Below are 20,375 nucleotides of genomic sequence, written 5' to 3' on the forward strand. Positions count from 1 at the left end.
CGCCCTCCGTCCCACTGGTGAACTCCGAATCCGTTGTCTCGCCCTCCAGGGCCATGTGGGATGCAGCTCCCTCCTGCTTTGGTGCCACTGCTCCTCCGCCTGAGGATGCTAATGCACACAAGAACAGGGAGACCACAAAAAGGGGGGGGGGGGGGCGACAGAAGAAAGACATGTTGAGTGCATGCATTACCGCTACCGTTGGCGAACATGACAGACACAGAAACCCCCTGCACTACGCCGCGCACTTGGGCTCCACTGTTCAATCCCTGGGACATGGCCTACAAGGCTATGGCCAACATCTGCACACATGGATGACACAGGAGCCTGACTAGATGTACTTGGCACTGTACACAGGTGGGGTGGGGTGCCACAGGGTCTGCCAGAAAAAGGGGACCTAACTAGCACACTCGCCCTGGCCTAGGGAAACCCACAGCCCACCTCCCCCACCCAGACACCTCCACTGCGTGCAAAATCAGCAGAATGAGAGTGTACTCACTCCCTTGTGGCTGCTGTGATGCCCTCAAGTGCCCATCCAACTCCGGGTACGCCACTGCTAGGATCCTGAACATCAGGGGGGTCATGGTGCGATGGGCACCCCTCTCATGTTGGGAGGCCATTCTCAGCTGGGACTCCGCCGTCTTCTTGCTCCAGCGGCGAATGTCCTCCCATCTCTTACGGCAGTGGGTGCTCAGTCTGTGGTAGACCCCCAGGGTCCGGACGTCCTTGGCGATGGCACGCCAAATATCCTTTTTCTGGTGGGCGCTGACCTACATGAATTGTACAGGGGGAAACGAAAAGTTATTACCAACTGCACAGTCACAGTCATTGGCCCCCATCCCTACCCTTGCCATGTGGCACATGCACTCGCCGTCGTTTCATGCACGCCTCAATCTCCACCCACCCCCATCTTTCAGCCACCCCACTCCACACAGGCATAGCCCATACAGCATGCTCCCAGTGTACTTACCTGTTTGTCTGGAGGACCGTAGAGTAGCGTGTACTGGGGGAGGACCCCATCCACGAGTTTCTCCAACTCCTCCGATGTGAAGGCAGGTGCCCTTTCCCCAGACGCACAAGCCATTGTCTCTTCCAGACCGAGGTCACAGCAGCACTTCCAGTGTAGGTCCTCTCCTGTCGAAGATCAGGTATCGAGTGATTGAACAGATAGAAAATGGCGGTCACGTCCGCGGCGGTGCGCACCGTCACAGCCGGCGTACATCGTCATTGGCTCCTGGGACCCATAGGGTCCAATGTTAACCAATGTAGAATTGCGCTGCGGTCTTCGACCGCCTACCGCGACGGTGTACAATGCCAGCGCAGTTACCCCACATCCCATTGTCCCACTTTACAGGTCAGGCAGCCGCCATTTCAGGGGCCCACATGGCTTAATTTTTAACTGCGTCACACATACCTAGGCCTTGCCTCAACACTCATACAGGCCAAATTTCGGATTAGGATTTGTGTTCTGTGTTAGCTGTGGGTACGTACCTCTGAGTTGGTTGACTCTGTGCTCGCTGTTGTCCTTCATAGACATGACATGTGATCATCACCTACAGGCTTGATCGTGCCACAATCCATGAACTGTGTGCCCAGTTGGAGCCAGACCTGATGTCAGCTAACCGCCATCCCACAGGAATCCCCCCTCAAGTGCAGGTGCTGTCAGTACTCCATTTCCTTGCAAGTGGGTCATTTCAAACAACAGTGGCCATAGCATCAGGGATGTCCCAGCCTCTGTTTTCCAACGTGTTGTCCAGAGTGTTGTCTGCCCTGCTGAGACACATGCGGAGCTACATCGTTTTCCCTCAGGTGGAGGATTTGCCTACAGTGAAAGGTGACTTCTATGCCCTGGGACATATCCCCAACATCATAGGTGCCATTGATGGGACACATGTGGCTTTGGTACCCCCCTGCAGGAGTGAACAGGTGTACAGAAAACGTAAGAGTTATCATTCCATGAATGTGCAGATGGTGTGTTTGGCAGACCAGTACATCTCCCATGTCAATGCCAAATTCCCTGGCTCAGTGCATGACGCTTACATCCTGCGGAATAGCAGCATCCCTTATGTGATGCGTCAACTCCAGAGGCACCGTGTGTGGCTATTAGGTGAGCACCTGGAAGCAAGTCAGTGGGAATGGTTGTCTGGGTATATCCCTACAGGTTAGTTGTCCCTCGCCATTTGCAGGTGACTCTGGTTACCCCAACCTGTCATGGCTATTGACCCCAGTGAGGAATCCCAGGACAAGGGCAGAGCAATGCTACAATGAGGCCCATGGGCGAACTCGGCAGATAATAGAGCGGACCTTTAGCCTCCTGAAGGCCAGGTTCAGGTGCCTACATATGACAGGTGGATCCCTATTCTACTCACCAAAGAAGGTGTGCCAGATCATCTTGGCCTGCTGTATGCTTCACAACTTAGCTTTGCGACGACAGGTACCTTTTCTGCAGGAGGATGGTCCAGATGGCGGTGTTGTTGCAGCTGTGGAGCCTGTGGACAGTGAAGACGAGGAAGCAGAAGAAGAGGACATCGACAACAGGAACTCGGTGATCCTGCAATTTTTCCAGTGAGACACAGGTAAGAATACAAACCTGCCTACTACATGTACTTTAACACTACTACCTCTCTACTGTCTGTTGTTTTCACCCAGTGTATGGTCACTGGGTTGTCACTTTCCCTTTCGATTTCACAGATGTGGGTCCCACTGTGTGACATCTGCTGTGTTTCCTCATGGACTAGAGCTGTGTGACATAGGTATGTTGACATTACATTTGAAAGAGCATTTTTACACTGTAATTGCTAATACACTATTTCGAAATCACAGACTGACTCCAGATTGTTTTGTGCTTCAAGGGTGTTTATTTAAGTGCTCAATATTGGAGGGGGTTGTAAAATGGTGAGGGGTGATGTTGGAGGAATGTCCATGGCAGAGTCCAGTTTATTAGTCTCACAGGTGCATTGCCCAAATGGGCATAGGAAGTGGAGCTGGGGCAGTTTGAGGATGGACAGGGTGACAAAGTGGGACAGAAGGATGACATTCAGGGTGGTCTCATTTCTTGGTGGGGGTCTTGGCATCGTTCTCTGTCTTTGTCCTGGATCTCAGGTACTGTTTGCGGGGTGGTTCTCCCTCTGCAGGGGGCTGGTGTGGTGGTCCTGTGGCGGGGCGTCCTGTCCACTAGCGCCGGCGGAGTTCATTGTCCAGGCTAGTGTCAGGGGCCCCTTGTTGTGCCACAGTGTCCCTCCTGGTGTTGAGGACTTCCTTCAGCACCCATACGATGGTGCCCAGGGTGAAATTGATGGATCTGAGTTCCTCCCTGAAGCCCATATACTGTTCCTCCTGCAGGCGCTGGGTCTCCTGAAACTTGGCCAGTACCGTTGCCATCGTCTCATGGGAGTGGTGGTAGGCTCCCATGATGTTGGAGAGGGCCTCGTGGAGAGTGGGTTCCCTTGGCCTGTCCTCCCCCTGTCGCACAGCAGCCCTCCCATTTCCCCTGTTTCCCTGTGCCTCTGTCCCCTGAACCGTGTGCCCACTACCACTGCCCCTAGGTCCCTGTTGTTGTTGCTGCGGTGGTGGGTTAGCCTGGGTTCCCTGTAGTGGTGGAAACACTGCTGATTGACTTGTCCTGGGGACAGAGGTATGGGCCCACTGGGTGGGTGCTGTGCTGGTGTTTCCAGAGGGGGGAAGCTCTGTGGTGGCCTGTGACTGTGTGAGGGGAACCGACTGTCCCGAGGTCCCCGATGGGCCGGGTTGGTCATCTAGGTCCAGTTGGACAGAGCTGCTGTCATCACTGTGGGCCTCTTCTGTTGGTGGTGTGGACATGTGTGGACCCTTCTGTCCGGTGACGTTGAGTAGGGCTCCTGCAGGGGTATAAAAGGATGTTTATTACATCTGTGTGTGCTATGGTGTGCAATAGGTGGGTGACCGTGTACCCCAGTGCTTGCATTCCTGTGTGGGACCTTGTGTGATGGTGGTTTAGGGGGGTGTATGGGTATGTGCAGTGGCCATGCTTTGTTGATGGGTGTCCATGCTTTGTTGTTGCATGCAGGGCTTGGTGTTAGGATGTGTGGTTTGTGATGTTGGGACATTTGTGAGGAGTTGGAGTGATGGGGGTGAAGGTGGGGGTATGTGATAGCATGCAAGTAGGGTGGGGGATGTAATAGTTAAGATTTGACTTACCAGAGTCCATTCCTCCATCTACTCCTGCGAGGCCCTCAGGATGCAGAATCGCCAAGACTTGCTCCTCCCATGTTGTTAGTTGTGGGGGAGGAGGTGGGGGTCTGCTGCCAGTCCGCTGAACCGCAAGGTGGTGTCTTGAGACCATGGAACGCACCTTCCCCCGTAGGTAGTTCCACCTCTTCCTGGTGTCATCCCTATTTCTTGGGTGCTGTCCCACTGCGTTGACCCTGCCCACTATTCTGCGCCATAGCTCCATCTTCCTTGCTATGGAGGTGTGCTGCACCTGTGATCCGAATAGCTGTGGCTCTACCCGGACGATTTCCTCCACCATGACCTTGAGCTCCTCCTCAGAGAACCTGGGGTGTCTTTGCCGTGCCATGGGGTGGTGTTGGTAATGTGTAGGGTGGTGTGTGTAGTGATAAGTGGGGTGATATTTAGTGGTGTGTTGTGTGAGGTGCGTGGAAGTTCTGTGGGTGATGGTATTGTGTGCCTGTGGATGCTTGGTAGTTGTTTGTGTTGTCTCTCTCTGGCCTTCTCTCAGTAATTCTGGTCGTAGGGGTTTGTGGGTGATGTGGGTGTGTGTTTTATATTGTAATGGGTGTGTGGGAGTGGTGTGTGTATGTGTATCAGGTGTGTGTATTTCGATTTGTCCAATGTGGTAGTGTTTTGTAAATGTTTGTGTATTTTGAGCGCAGCAGTGTGTACTGCCAATGGAATACCGAGGTTGAAAGACCGCGCATGGATTCGTGGGTCGTGATAGTGTGGGCGTATTTCTGTTGGCGTGACGGTGGAGGATTCTTTTTTGCCAGTTTATCACTGACCGTTGGTGTGGCGGACTTGTGTGGGTGTCTGAATTTTGGCAGATTCCGAGCTGTGGGTCATAATAGCTGTGGTGGATTTCCGCGGCTGCGGCGGTGTGTTGGCGGTCTTCTGGCGGCGGTAAGCAGCTTTTACCGCCAATGTTTTATTGACCACCATTATGTTTTGGAAGTCATTAATATTAGTGATTATGAGCTGTGTCTTTATTAGGGACATTTTAACTTTTAGTAGAAACTTTTGAACGTTTGCACGTAGAGAAACTCTTGATGAACTTTCTAGCAGATCAAGGAACATTGTGTGAATAATTTTAACTTTCAAAGAGACTATTTTTGAGTTTGTTTTGCTAACAAATAAAAATAAAGTCTGAAAAGAGACAGTGACGTATTAAACCCGCTTTGCATTTTTTGATTTTTGAGCTTGTAGTTTTGGGCTGAAACTAGAGAACTCATGGAGTCAAATAGAGGTAGTAAGTATAAATACATATTCATAGATTTAGTGGTTGTGACAGTTATCATGGTTATATTGTTGCTCATTAGATTGAGCCTACCCACCACAAATGATTCAAAGATTGTTCAATCTATAAATGCCCCGACTTTAGCAAATCCCACAGTAGATGCTGATCTACTTTACAAAGATGAAATATTTACACACTAATGATTCCAGAGGTGATTTATCCACAAATGTTTATTATAAGTTGTTCTCTATGAATACATAGATACTTTGGTGGTTATAGATTAAGCGTTCACACAGTTGCCTTCATTAGTGAGTGAGGGAAACACCTATCATACCTGCCCTTTCCTATGGAATTTCCTGTAGCCTTTTGTTGACATCTTTGTATCAACAAGAGTATTATGAATATTTATTATTCAAATTATGACCTTCTGTTTTCAGTGGGCCCAGTCATGAAACACCTGAGCAACATTGCAAAGACGAAAAACATTGATACATTGGGAGGTTGCTTTAAGCCTACACTAACATTTGCTAGAGTTTATAGCCACAATAATAATCTGACCTATGTTCTTACCCCAGTAAAGAAAGAATTTATTGGACAAGTAGAAAAAAGGAGAAGAGCTATGAAGAATAAAATAGAAACAGTAATAGTTTTACCAAATTGGGAAAAAGCTGAAGCTAATTCAGTGCCTGGAAATCAAGGATTCTTGGCCTTAGATTGGCAAACATGCATGGAAGTTATGTATATATATATATATATCTATATATATATCTATATATGTATATATAGATATATATACATATATTTATAGATATATATGCCAGGATCAAACACTGATACACTTTTTGTAGGGACTAGTGAATGTAGACATGTTTTTGTTTGAGCGTTTAGACTTTTTTGTTGAATGGACAAGACCTGGTGTTTATTTCATTTGTGGAAAGAACGCCTATTACAAAGTGCCGAGAGGTTGGTATCCCTGTCCCTGGGAGTAGTTTTTCCAAGGATATATCACGTGGAACATTTTAATGATCCAGTCTGGGATAAGAAATCAAACACCAGGGTCAGTAAAGGTGCTAGTGCTTCAGAAATTGTAGGAGATATTTTCGGTGCCGTAATCCCATCAGTAAGTGTTATCTTGAATGATATCAAGATAAGGAAGTTGTCAACAATAGTGGACAAGTTATCTTCAGACACTGCAGGTGCCATTTTATTAATGGACACAGAAATGGCTGCCGTAAGATCAATGGTTTTACAAAATTGCCTTGTGTTAGACATTCTTCTTGCATAAGAAGGTGGAGTTTGCAAACTGTTTCAAGCCCAACAGTGCTGTACTTATATACCTGATAATAGGAATGAAATAAGGAAGTACATTGCAAACATGCCAAACTTGAGGCAGGATCGGAAAGAGTGAAACAGTGATAGGTGCATGGGAAGAAGTAGGTAATGGTTTTTCAGCAATTGGACAGTGGTTTGATAATAAAGGGAAATACATTGTTGGAACCATTTTAAGACCCTTGTTGATAATAGCTTTGTAGTTGCAGTTGGCCTTTACAAATTGTTCAAGAAAATGAAAGAGAAAAGAACCAAGAGTAAGCAGAGAAAGGACGAGATTGAGATGGAGACTAGGAGGGAAGCATATATTACAGTAACATCAAGCAGTTAGAGGAATCCAGAAGACCTTGCCTAGAACAGCCTTTGATGTTTTGAGCTGCCTCATTGAAAATGAGAGTTGGAGTATTATGTGATGTCTAAAGACTACATCAGAGGAGGGACTTATGTAGCTGAAATCTTAGTGTTGTCCCTCATGTCACAGTGATCATCTATGCGTGACACTTTATGCATTATGTTAATGACAGACGCTGTGGTTTAACTGTAGAATGATGCACTGAGAAGTTGTGTTTGTATGCATTTATTGTAGACTAGACGTTTAAATCTTTGTGGTATAAAACTTATATTTTAGAGTCTAAACTAATGGTTTGCCTTGAAACAATATTAGATTTATTATGTTATGTGTTTTAAATTCATATGCAAAAATAGAGAAATGCAGTTCTGTACCATACTAATAGAAATGTGTTTTCAAAGTTATTTCATTTTCAGTTACTGTAACATGAATATTAATGAAGATTTGCATATTAAAATGTGTTTATTTAAATGTACTAATGTGCTGCTTTAGTTCATTCGCATTTCCCTAGATGAGGCCTGTTAGGCCCTATATTCATGACTGTGCAGGAATTGTATAGTCATTCTGTTAACATACCTTTCTTTCAGACATTGTTCCTAGAAGAAACCTAGTTGGTAATAGATTTCTGTTGCTCTACACATTGAGAGTTGTAATAATATGTCCTTGGGGAGGGACCATCTAAGACTGTGGACTGTTAAAATATAGATTTTTGCAATCCCACATGGGAGAACACAGATGGATTCTTTTCTCATGGATGGCTTGGGAACCATAGCCCATGTTTCAAGTTGGAGTCACATGATCAATTTCTTTTGGATGTTATCCCTACAGCGTCAAGTGGACTTGATTGGCTGACAAATCAGCTTGGCCTATGAACTTTAAATTGCCATTACCCATCTGGACTTTGGTCAGATTTCCTTGGAGGTCCAGGAAGAATCCTGTTATCCTACACACTGCCATTGCCTGTTGAACCCCTTGGAATCTGAAAGTTATTGCCCTCTCCACTCTTGCCCCTTTAAAACGCCTTGCTGAGATGTAGAGATTTTCCCTTAACCCCAAGAAGAAGACTCTTGGCTGTGCTTCTGATGTGAAAAAGCTTTCCAATATTGCTTCCCGTTTGCCCACTCTAGTTAGTATTTTGATGTCCAGGATTTCCCTTTTCTTTTTGCCCTTTTTATGCTTTTTATGTTTTGCCTGCACGTGTTCCGCCCAGCACATATTGTCCCCGATTGACTAATTCATAGGGTTTTTCCCTTGCCCAGAGATCTGTACTTGGATGAGTTAAATTGCCTTAATGCTTGTTAGAACTGAGCACCGCTTGTTTTCCGTACACCAGGTTCTCTTATTGATGTTTTGTTTGATTGTTGTAGTGTCTAGTTCTCCTAATGTTATTTTGCCTTAACCAGCTTTGTCGCCTAGGTTAGCCCTTGGGTGATGCTGTATCTTTATAACTTTATCTGGAGAACTTCTTACATGACTTTGAGCTTAATCTTGTAACTTATTCCTGACTGGAGTTTTTCTTGTATGGCCATATGGGTCATACAGTTGTTTTGTGTGTGTCCTCATCACCAAGCTAAGGCTTACACCAGAAAACCGCTGGGGAAGGAGCACCCTTTGCCTCATGCGGATAGGTTTGCCAAATCTGAATACGCCCTGTAGCTATGGCACAAGCTACTTTGGCCACTGTAATGTAATCATTGGACCATGCTTTAACTTAAGGGTTTTTCCCCTTCCAAGTGGTAGAACAGGACCAAACCTTGTCTGCCCTTCTGCTACAGAGCCCTCAATATCCAATTTACGTGGCATGCGTTCTACTCCTTTCACCCATGTTCAACACAAAGGAGGGTGAGGGCTTAACCAGTTTATATAAATAACCCTTCTGGCAAACAATATCAAGAAAAATAGCAAGCATTTGTGCGGGAGCTCAAGGAGGCAGTCTGATGACATGTCCAGACCAAACATAATGAGGACAGGGCCTACTTTGATTCTGATTGTGGAGATCTTGGATATAATAGTACTCCGTGTCCCAAAACAAAAAAGAGGGAACGGCAGAACACAAACATATGCTCGTCATTAGCCTGAGAGCATCTGCAGCTTCTGCTGCATGGTACCTGGTTCTTTGCGAACTGCACAACCTTCTGAGGAGTCCAGTAAATCCTATGGAGAGTATAGAAATGGTGTCTTTTTAGGGAGGCAGATTTAACTGTGTAATATAAAAGTTTCAAAGATATTTGCCATACATCATGTAGCTCTGCTTCTGATCTTCAGCCCTCCCACATTAGTTTCAAGGAGGAACTACCTTAGGATTCCGAATGTTCCGGAGGCAGTGGTGAAAGGTGATGTGAAAAGTTTCATTATTACATTATTCAAAGAAACCGTCTTTAAGGACTGGCTGGATGTGAACCTTGAGGTAGAGATCCATAGAGATCCTTTCAGGAGGAATCTTAGCCCCCCCAAAAAAAGAAAAATCCTGATAAATCTTGTCATATATAGTAAAAGAGCTTATCATGGGGCTTGTGTTGAAGAATAAATCCTATACGAGTATCAGGGTCAACTTCACTATAAGGTCGGACATCTGCAAAGCCACAGAATAGCGAAAGTGTGAATTTGGCACGAGGATAGACGAACTCCAGAAATTAGGTGCTAAAGTTCAACTAAGATTCCCAGCAGTGCTTAGCATAATGTATAATCAGATGTATCATTACCAGAAAGTGGAGGATGTTGATGCCTTAATCGAGACCATCAAGAAGGGCTGATATTGAGAGCCATTCCTCATATATATATATATATATATATATAGTCACTCTTTAAGGTGGGAGGGGTCGGGTGTAGAAGGGCACTCTTTTTATCATAAGGTATTCACTCCGATATGGGGCTCAAGGGCATTAGTATTATGCTAGTAAACTGCGATAGAGTTCCCCATGGGTGGGTACAGGATTGAGCGCTGAGTGAGGAGCACATGGGAAAAAAGATAAAACAAAAAATATAGTCCTCATAGTCACTTCTTTTATTTGCCCACAGTCATGTCCATTCTAAAAGTCCTACTGATCATTTCCCCTGATAAGAATCAAAGCTAAGCTTGAATGGGTAGGACAATCAAGTTGCTAACATGGAATGTTAATGGCCTTCAGTCTAAAGGGAGGGAGATGTGTATTTCAGTATTTGGAGGACAATTGGGTTCACATTTTAATTATGCAAGAGACACAACTACAAGAAATTGAGAGTAGCACTATTTTCAAAACAAAATTGGAGTGACCAGTGTGCCTTTTCGGGTCAGGCAGAACACACCAGAGGGGTTGCTTTCATTTTAAGGAGAGGTACTGGGATGGAACTAATAGATCGAAAGACTGACTCCTCGGATAGGTGGGTCATTGGGAGATTGAAATGGCGTAACTATTGTCATGTTTGCGCTAGTTTTTATGGCCCTAACTCCGATGATTCAACCTCCTTCTCATCCTTAGAATGAAAACTAATGGAGACCTTGCTCCCGATAATAGTTGGGGGGGGATTCTAATACACTGTTAGATCCCAACTTGGAGAGATCTACCAAAAGAGAAAGTGTCAACATGCCTAAGGCGAGGGCAGCCTTGAAAAACATGATGCAGTTCCTTGGTCTCACTGATGGCTGGCATAACTTGATGGGCCAACAGAGGGAATATACATTTCATAGTAAGAGGTATAGGCATTATTTTAGACTTGGCTGCCTCTTGGTTAACAACAGCATTTAGAGAAGGTGGAAGAGGTTAGGTATATGCCAAACCATCTTTCTGATCATTCTGCTGTAGTAATAAAGGTAGATCTTCCAGCGTGGAGAGAGATTCCTAAATGGACCATAAACCACGCCCTACTTCAAGATGAAAAAATAGCACAGGTTCCGGATAAAGAGACCAGTGATGTTTCACAATTAATTCTGGATCCGCCCCTCAAACACATAGTTTGTGATACCTTTAAGGCATTACTTTGTGGGATTGTATGTAAACACTCCTCAATTAAGAACAAGAGGGATCTGGAGGACTTGAACTCTGTTGAGTGAAAGATTAGGTCCCATGAGTGCAGTCCGAAAGTGCAGAATACTCGAACAGACCTGAGCCAAGACCTAAAGAAAATTGAGGAGATACAGGAGAGGTATAAAGTTAGGGTAGAATTGAAATGTCAGGAGAAGTGGAAGGCTAATAGTCTGAGACTTTTGAATATGGAGAAAGGTGTAGTGTTCTGTTAGCATGGAAGGTTAAATCGGACAGATTGAGGAATCATATTAGAGAACTGATAGTGAATAGCAATGGGACCACCTCCAACAAAGCAGGGCAAATAGAGGAATGTATAATTAATTTGTTTAAGTATTTTTACACGGAAGAGACTAATCCAGATATTCCTAAATTAAGGGGCTGGCTGAGGGGTAGATGTTTGCCTGTGTTAACAGAGGCAGGGAAACATCTTTTAGCAGCACAGATCACTGAGGAGGAAGTTAGGTAACACCTAAAAAAGGCCAAGCATGGGAAAGCCACTGGTCCCGATGCTATCCTTTTTGAACATTATGAACTTGTAAAGGAGTCAGTCATTACAGAGTGAACCTGTTTAATTCCGTTTTCTTTGGGAAGGACCCCATCCTGGATATGTGGAATGAGGCCAATTTGGTTCTAATTCTAAAATCAGCAAAAGATCCCAAGATTCCAAGCTAATGCCACAGATTATTCTTCCTGACCAGAAAGGCTTTGTCCCAAAATAGCAGGTTCATGAGCTTACCCAACTTCTAATAGGCGCCATTGATCTTGCTACAATTTATTCACATACATTGACGGTAGTAACAATCGATGCCACGAAGGCGTTTGATAGGGTCTGCTAGGTGTACCTTTAGGAGGCTTTGAAGACCTTGGAAGTTAGCCCAAATTTCATCAGGGTTATTCATATGGTTCATACTGTATAAATGAATTGGTTTGCATTGAAAATAGTTATTTAGTTCTACCACAACCTACAGATGGTTCCAAAGATCCATTGACCTCATCGAGCATTGATTCCCGCGAAGGATGGAAATGCTCCAGCAGATCTGTTCTCCATTCTAGCTTCTCTAACTCATGAGGAAAATAGTGTATTCACAGTTGTGGCATCTATTCTCTTTACTCAGCTTGGATGATGGCTAATAGGTTGCTAGCATTGTGCTGTACAGTCTGAAAAAACATTTTCTAGACCCAAGATTTTCTCCTTAGCTTCAAAGCACTTCACTGTGAGAAGCAGAACAATAATGACAATAATTTCTTTGAGACTATTTCATACAATAATAATACCCTTAATCTTCCCCTCCTCTGACCCCATAAATTGTTTATATTTTCAGTAAATGGATATAATCGCACAAATCTCAATACAATTTAAGTCAAGAACTAGCTTAAATGACCCACATTATTTGTACATGGGTAGACATGAATAGAGGACATGCTTTTTCAGTTTAAGAAATAAATGTTCTTTACTTGGTCTACTAGTGTGTTCCAACCTTTGCTCCTAAATTTGCCCTGTGAAAGTACAAATGTAAGACATTCACTTTAAAAAAACACCTATTTCTGTCATGGCACATTTGATCCCTTGAGGCATTAGTGATTTCCCTTGCTTTGGAAAATGCCCATGCGCAGTAGAAACAGGATAGAGAAAATTTGCTTTATATTTTCAAAGCTCTGCCAGTGTTTATGGAAATGCAAGAGTCATCAAGCTGAACCCCTGCCACCACCTCCCCATCTGTGTTGTTTGCACCATTTAAGCCCTTTTATATTCTTCCAAGAAAACATGTTACTTTGAACACTATTTGAAAGACAACCAGGTTTTCTGTGACCAGGCAATTGTGCCAGCTGAATAAGTCATTGGTCATAAATGTAATTTGTACAAGTGTGCTTTAGTGGAATACATCACAATTCCCATGTAAAGGTTTTATAGTTCACTCAGTGTTTGTGTCACGGTTAAACCACTTCACCTGTGCATAATTTAGATTCTCTCTGTGTTTTAACTGGTAAGAAATGAAATATCATTATCAGATTTATAAACCAATCTTTCCTCTTTTTTTCAGAACTTGTGTATTTGTTTTATAGATATAAAAAATGGTTCAGGCAATACAGCAAGGCAAATTGCATTAGAACGTCCTTCCAAAAATTATTTATATTTTAGCCCCAGATTTAATAGCATCATTCTATATAATGTCTCATTTGCCTCGGTAAAAAAATAATCGGTTGTTGTTTTATATCAGTGGCTACACTGTGAGAGACAGGCTCCATCCAAACACTCTCTGCAAATCTTTTCAAATTTCCTATGTCATCCTGTGCTGTGAAAACCATGTATTACAAATTAACACAGTGATCCATTCCTTGTTTCCATTCCCTAAGCGTGGGAAGGTGCTTTCCATTTTCTTGCAGTGCCCCTTTATGTGACTAAACACCTCACTCTGAGCATACGTGTTGCACTGATGCCGCCCTGTTTGTATGAGAGTCCCAAGAGGGCCACTTTGGGTGGTACGTACAATATTTGCCCAAAGACCTTAGCAAGACATTGTTGAATTTTTGCCCTGTATGGTGTTGTAATGGGGCAATCCCATATCATCATATCTATCAGGATGCCTCTCTCGAGGTGACATCTAGAATAGTTAGGGTTGTCCCTTATTTCATTCTGGATAGCCACTCAGGGGTGTAATAAATTCTACGTAGGTAGTGGAACTGAATGAGAAACAAGCATGAAAAGATAGGTATCATGCGTGGCGCCATTTTTGCCTCTCTCCATTTGTCATTGTTAATTGTATCAAGGTTTGTTTCCCATTAAATTCTTAATCGTGCCGTTGGGTCTGGAGTGTTGACTATCAGTAAGTGGTATGTCCTTGATACCCCACCTCTTCCTAATGCTTCTAGTAGCATTTTGGAATCTTGAGGGTTCAAATGTGGGGTGGGGACTCTTTGATTTATGTCTCAGGGGTTGAAGTATATGTCTTGCATTTAAATGTGTTACAGAAATCAGAAAAATAGGTGTTTGTGCATGTGGAATCATTACTTAGGTCAGAGAATGACTTAACATAACCTGCCTCTCAGTCATCGTTTAGCCTAGAGAAAGAAATTTGGTCCCAACTTTAAATTTGATTTCCATTTGGCCATTGGGAGCCAATTACCTTGCCATTGAGGGGTTCCAGTGTGATCGTTCCGTACAAAGTGATGTGAGTTAAAGCTTGCCACCATGCCGTTCATACCGTCTTGGTCACCTCGGGTAAGTATTTGGGGATTGTGGAGTGGTATAGAAGGTGTAATAGGTTAGTGTCCTGGAAGAATTGCAACTCTAGTCTATATGCTGGGTTGCCCCTGTCCCCATACATCCAGTTATTAATGGTTATGAATTGAGTAGCAAAATAGTAGAATTTACTAATACTTCTATCATATGTGGCCTGTGTACATTTGGTCTATGCTACCCATGGTTATTTGTCCACTGACAAGTATATCTGTAGGGTGACTTTAAATTTATCAAAGAAGGATTGTGGAATAGTGTGTGGAAGGTTTTGTAGAATGTATAAGAACTTGGGGAGGGCTATAATTTTGAAGAGTGCTATCCTTACTGTTTTGGGTAAAGGAAGGGTAGTCCATTTGCGAATACTAGGGGTCCAAGCTTGTTGGGAGCATTCAGGAATGTGATTTCTTAAGTACTTAAAATTCCGTGTGTATATGGAGACACAGCTTCCACATCATAATTTCCTCCAGAGGACCTAATAGGGATTTACTCCATTTTACTGTAAAACTGGTGGCATCTGCGTATAGACACATCTTTTGCATTATGCAAGTGCAGTTAGTTATAGATTTTACAAGAGAAGGAGCACATTGTCTGCATGTGTGGTCTTCTGGCTGATCTGACCATTGGAAGTCTTCAGTTAACATGTCTCTTCTCATCCACTCTGCCAGTGGCTCAATCGCAAATGCAAATAAAAGCAAAGGTAGGGGTCATCCCTGCCGGTTGCCTTTTGTTATCAGAAAGAAGTCTGAAAGTGCCCTGTTGACTCACTTGCACCCAGAGCAATGAATACAGGCTATTGAAGTAGGTCAATCTTTCCACTCATTGCACCCAAATGCAAAGATATTGTAATATTCTTAATAGGTTAAATAGCAGTATTCTATTATTGTTTGGTTGAAAACAACTGTGTGCTCCTTACTAAATATTTAGAACTGCATTGTAACTCTCCAGGGGTGATAATAAGCGTTGTGAGTTAGTAAAAACTAAAAGAAACACTAAGTATGGTTTGTTGACCACAATTATAACTTTGAGATATTAAAGGCAGAGGCCTTTTTGGCACATATCATTCCTGCCTACTCAGTATGTTTCTGACATAATCGATAATCACAGTCAAGTACAGCATCAGAGGGCACAAGTACTCTCCTTGAGAACCAACTTAAACCAAACTTTGCTTCAACTAAAAGTAGTTAAGCACCTACAATTGTGCAATACATTCTACCAATCTATTAGTGTATACATTTTAACTTTCCAAGTCGATGCACAGTAGTTTTGATTTCACCTAATTTATATCTAAATCTGTTTAAAAGTGCCAAATATGACTAGGTTGGTGTATATTGTTATATATTTTGCATGTGTCCAATAAACAAATCCCGAAATTTACACAATGTACAAATTCACATCTAATATCGACATCCCCAGTGAAAATCATTTCTCTAAAAATATTTATTAGCATTGCTAATGCAAAATTATATAATTTTAACTCTATGTATTTAGTCAAAAATTATGTAATTCTCTCTCCAGCCAGTGGATGTAGGTGACGTTGCGTGTTTCCTAATACCAATAAAATGTTTTGTTACTAAAGTTTATAAAATGCCAGCATACTGTGATACACACTATATGTGAGACACAGTAAAAAAGTATGCAGAACAATTTAAAATTTGCATAGATATAAGGTGGCCAAATACACTCTAAACACGCCAATGAAAGTTAACCGTGATGGAATAGATACCTGGATTTCGAGTAAGAGGTCTAAGAAGAATGCATTTATTTTGCTGCTGCTAATATATTGCTGTTTTTTTGTTATAAGACGGAATTTCACTGCCTCTAAATCTTTCTAATAATAGTGTTTTAAAAAAAGATGGATGGCTTATCTTCTGTCAAAGCAAAATAACGTGTTAATTTCGGGGAACAAAGTCTCTTGAAGATAGAGTGTGCATTAGTTTCTATATCATCCTCGTTAGAAGGAAGGACCAAGGCCTAATACATTATTCAACACGCAGGGTACATGAGAGGGTCTTAAGGGGCAGTTGGAAGAGAAAGGAATGCCGATTGGTAGGAGTATTAAGAAAGAAAACACAATATTTTATAAAATAACCAATATTTATGAGGACTTTCAAAGAAGAGAATCTGTGTGTATGTGTGAATCTCACAATACCAGATTGACAGCACCTATACCTAGCTATTCATCAGAAAATACATTTTTAGGGGGGTGTAACACCCAAAATACCCCCTGAAGCTACGCCCCTGCTCCCATTTAATAGTTTCTTCTCTCAACAGACGTTTATCCAGTCGAAAACCCACAAAGGCCTCATTTGGTAAGGAAATACCTTATCCAGATAAAGTCACTACCATACACTATCTGAATTGCCTTTACTTTCAGGACTTCTTGGCACTGAAGACAGTTTCAAAGTTAAGTCTCCACCCAGTCCCAAACTTTAACCATCAGCTTTTACCATCTGATTTAGAAATTCCATCTGAGGCGTGCCAGATTTATGGCATACGCAGGGAACAGCAGAGTCTTTTAATGTGTTTAAACCAGGGGAGAAAATTGTTGTCCATCTTACTTAATAAGCCCCTTCCTGAGTCATTTAAAGGGCGGAATTTGGGTTGGTTCAAATTTGAACCCAGTATACTATAGGACGTGCCCAGTGCTATATCCACTGTATCTACATTTCTGAATGCAGGTGGAAAATGGGTAGTCATTCAAAGAAGAGAGAGAATAGTCTTTTAGTATATTTTTTTTATTTTGCAAGTGCCCATCTGTGCCAGTTCCTCGAATCTATGCCCCATATGACATACATAACAGAGAATTGGCATTCCACTGAGTCTGGGGTGATGAAACCACACACCCAATACATTTATTGTAAACGTTTAGAGTGCAGCCAGAAAACATTTTCAAATTGTTGGATATTGTCATTCTAGTCCCATACATTGAGAAAATGATCCTTAAATATTCAAATACTTTTTCCCTATCAATTATTTGTTACCCAGCCTCATCTTACTTCTCAAAGATTCATTATTCGATACTACCAGTATTTCTATTTGAATAAGCTAATCACGAGGTTGAATGTCCCCATAGCTGCTCAAAACCTGTCAGCACCCTGCCTAGGCTGCATCCAGTTCGGGCACACAGTACTTTTTCCATGTAAACATAAAAGGGCAAAGGCTCCACAGAGCATAGGTACATCCTCCTGCTGAACTCTAAATTTGCCATCTAGATTACTGAAAAATATTTTTAAAGTACTGGTGCAAGGGAAGAAATGTGTCTAACCCCTTTCAATACAGAGATTCGTGCATGTAAAATGCAGACATATATGGAGCAAATAATGGTTCACAGAGTTTGTAGATTCTATATAGATTCTAAATCACTCTTAGAGTGTGAGTGGGGGGTTCTAATAGGAAATCCGTGTGGGTCGTTGGCAGAAGATTAATGGAAAGAAACAATGTTTTAATTTGCATTAGTGGAACATCCAACATTGTACAATTGTAGTTGTGGTCTGTCTTACGTTGAAGTCAGCTTGCTCCTATTGTCTGTGGTAAATGTTCATGTCGGTGAATATGATGTCCACTAAATATGCTCTTGATTTTGTTTTATTTACTGAAAAATAATAATAATTTACTATAAAGTTTATTGAATATGTTTAATTTTAAATATTTCATGTATTTCTTATCATAATTTCGAGTTTTCTGGTTGACTGTATGTTTTATTTTAGCAATGATATTTGTTGTATGAGAAGCAATAAGCTTTGAAAATTATCACAAGTGATTACATTCTTTGAGGCTATTTGCAGAGCTTAGCCAAGCTCTTTTTGCATGTTTCCTGCTACTTAGAAGTGTATTATGACTTTTATGCAGTGTTGAATTTGATTTCAGTTTTTCATGTCTTATGTTTTTGGAATGTTTTTGATTAATCACTCAATACATTTGAACTTGTTTCATTAAATAAGATTTGCTTGCTTTTTCAAAACAGCTTTAACAAAGGCTAAATAAATTTCACTTACAATTTGAAGATTGGCATTATTCATAATGATGGAAAGAAGTGGAATGCACAGTTTATTTTACTATTTTCTTTTTGCTAATCAGCGTTGATATCACTTTGGATTTTCTGTGAGGGGGCCTTTACAGGCAGGTGTCTCCAAATTTAATTTCTTGGAATACTTTACCTATTGTGTTAGAGGAAACTTGGCAGATTATTTGCAGGTTCAAACAACCGCTTTTTGCGGATCAGAACAATAATCACTGGAATTTAGAATGTTTTCCAAATCCAGCATTGCTGGATCACTCAGCTCCATTGCATCAAAAGAGGCATAAACCATTAGAAAGTATTTAAACCAACTATCTTTCAGAATCATGGCATGTAATAAATCGCTAGCAGATCTATTCTTCCACATGTCAATAGACTCCTTTTGCCATGGATACCGTGTTATTCAAGGGATGAATGCAGTGTGACCTATTAGTCTAACAAGAAAATCTGCTATGTTGATAGTGATCTATATTTAAGTCTCACCAACTTCAAACCAGAAGAAATGTACTGCCATAGGATGGCCTGTTGGGCCAACTGAGCATTCCTGCACTCTTGCTTACAACAGCAGGACATACCCCTCATCTCACAGACATTCCTTCCATTGTGCTCTAGGTTCAGCCATCTCAGAGGAGGCAAAGAATGCTTGTTTCACTGTGAAAGGTGACATAACCAAAAGCTCATCGAACTGTTGTCGCAACTGTCTTGAATCATTGCAGTTTAAAGTGGGCCAGTAATTATCTGTGTTTTTTATTAGCATTTTTACTTGCAAGTCAATGCTGTGAAGCTCCAACAAACACTAAAAACACATGACCTTTTGCTTTTGCTTTCACAGGACTACACTACCTTGAGTATTGTAGCAAATATGTCAGGAAAGTTTGCAATAGGTGTTGCATTTGGACTCATTTACCTGTATACAGCAGAGCTGTACCCGACGATTATAAGGTATGTTTTTCAAAATAGACAAGTAAACAAATATAATGTGATATAAAATGACCAAATAATGTAAGCAAATATGGTCATCTTTGTAAAACACTGCTGACAGAACTTACATCATGTGCCTTTTTACTTTTCTTTCTAATATTGTTAAACAGGTCATTGAAAGGTAACTTTTTACATCCAAAGTGGAAGAAAATGAGTACCTTGTTTCTTTGTGGTAACTTGCAGTGATCTTTTTACTACATAAAAAGGGTTCTATGTGAATCTCTTACTTAAGTGATGGACTGCAGCTCCGACGTAGGAGTACCAAATGATCTCCTCTTCTCTTGTTTTGAAGTTCATTCGCTACCTGGTTTCATGATAATTGCTACTGGAAAGCAACAGCATTTGCCTTTGTAATGTTTGTGTTTTTAATGTATTATAGAGCAGTTTATGGTAGAAGAGGTGGAGTGTTCTGGCATTTGATGCTGGTGATGGCTAAGAACTGGGAAGGGGAGGCATTTCAAGCCCATTTTCCTTGAATCTTGGTTAGTATGGCGGAATTCAACTCCACGCTTCTTTGCTAGTTCTTTACCTTAGGGACAGGTTTTATATCAAGGCTTTATTTCTGTGCTGCACACAGTGGATGGGCAGTTGTTATCTGGAATCTTGCTGTGGCAGCAAGAAGGCCCATCAACTGGTCCACCTTGAATTTAAAAGACATCACTTTGTGTGCCACATGTTGTAGCGCTTTTTCACAAGCAAATGTGGGGCCAATAAAGTGCTGTCTGAATTCTACAGCTAAGGCTAATCATCAAATCAATACATTTAAATAATGTGAAGTACACTAGGCTGCACAAGGAAGACCGCAAGTGGTTACATTTTCAAACCATAAAGGTTCATTAAAAGGCTTAAAATGGTTAAAGAATGTTTACAAATCCAGATCATCACATTAGTATCATTTAATAATCAATAAATTAAAGCATTTGCAATTAGGAAGTTCAAATTAATCAAGACACATATGTGAGAGGACAAGTTAGTATAAAGTTGACAATTTGTAGAACCTGCCTTTGTCC

General features: G+C 41.9%; 1 protein-coding gene across 1 annotated transcript in view; it reads left to right on the plus strand.

Annotated features, from left to right (window-relative positions):
• The window catches only part of SLC22A16 (solute carrier family 22 member 16), a 240,291-nt gene that overhangs the window by 188,263 nt on the left and 31,653 nt on the right, over positions 1–20,375 (plus strand). The window contains exon 6 of the mRNA XM_069234612.1: positions 19,217–19,326. Coding sequence (XP_069090713.1) covers positions 19,217–19,326 — 110 coding nt within the window. The remainder of the gene's footprint in view (positions 1–19,216; positions 19,327–20,375) is intronic.

The sequence above is a fragment of the Pleurodeles waltl genome, chromosome 5, assembly GCF_031143425.1.
Source record: "Pleurodeles waltl isolate 20211129_DDA chromosome 5, aPleWal1.hap1.20221129, whole genome shotgun sequence".
NCBI lineage: Eukaryota > Metazoa > Chordata > Amphibia > Caudata > Salamandridae > Pleurodeles > Pleurodeles waltl.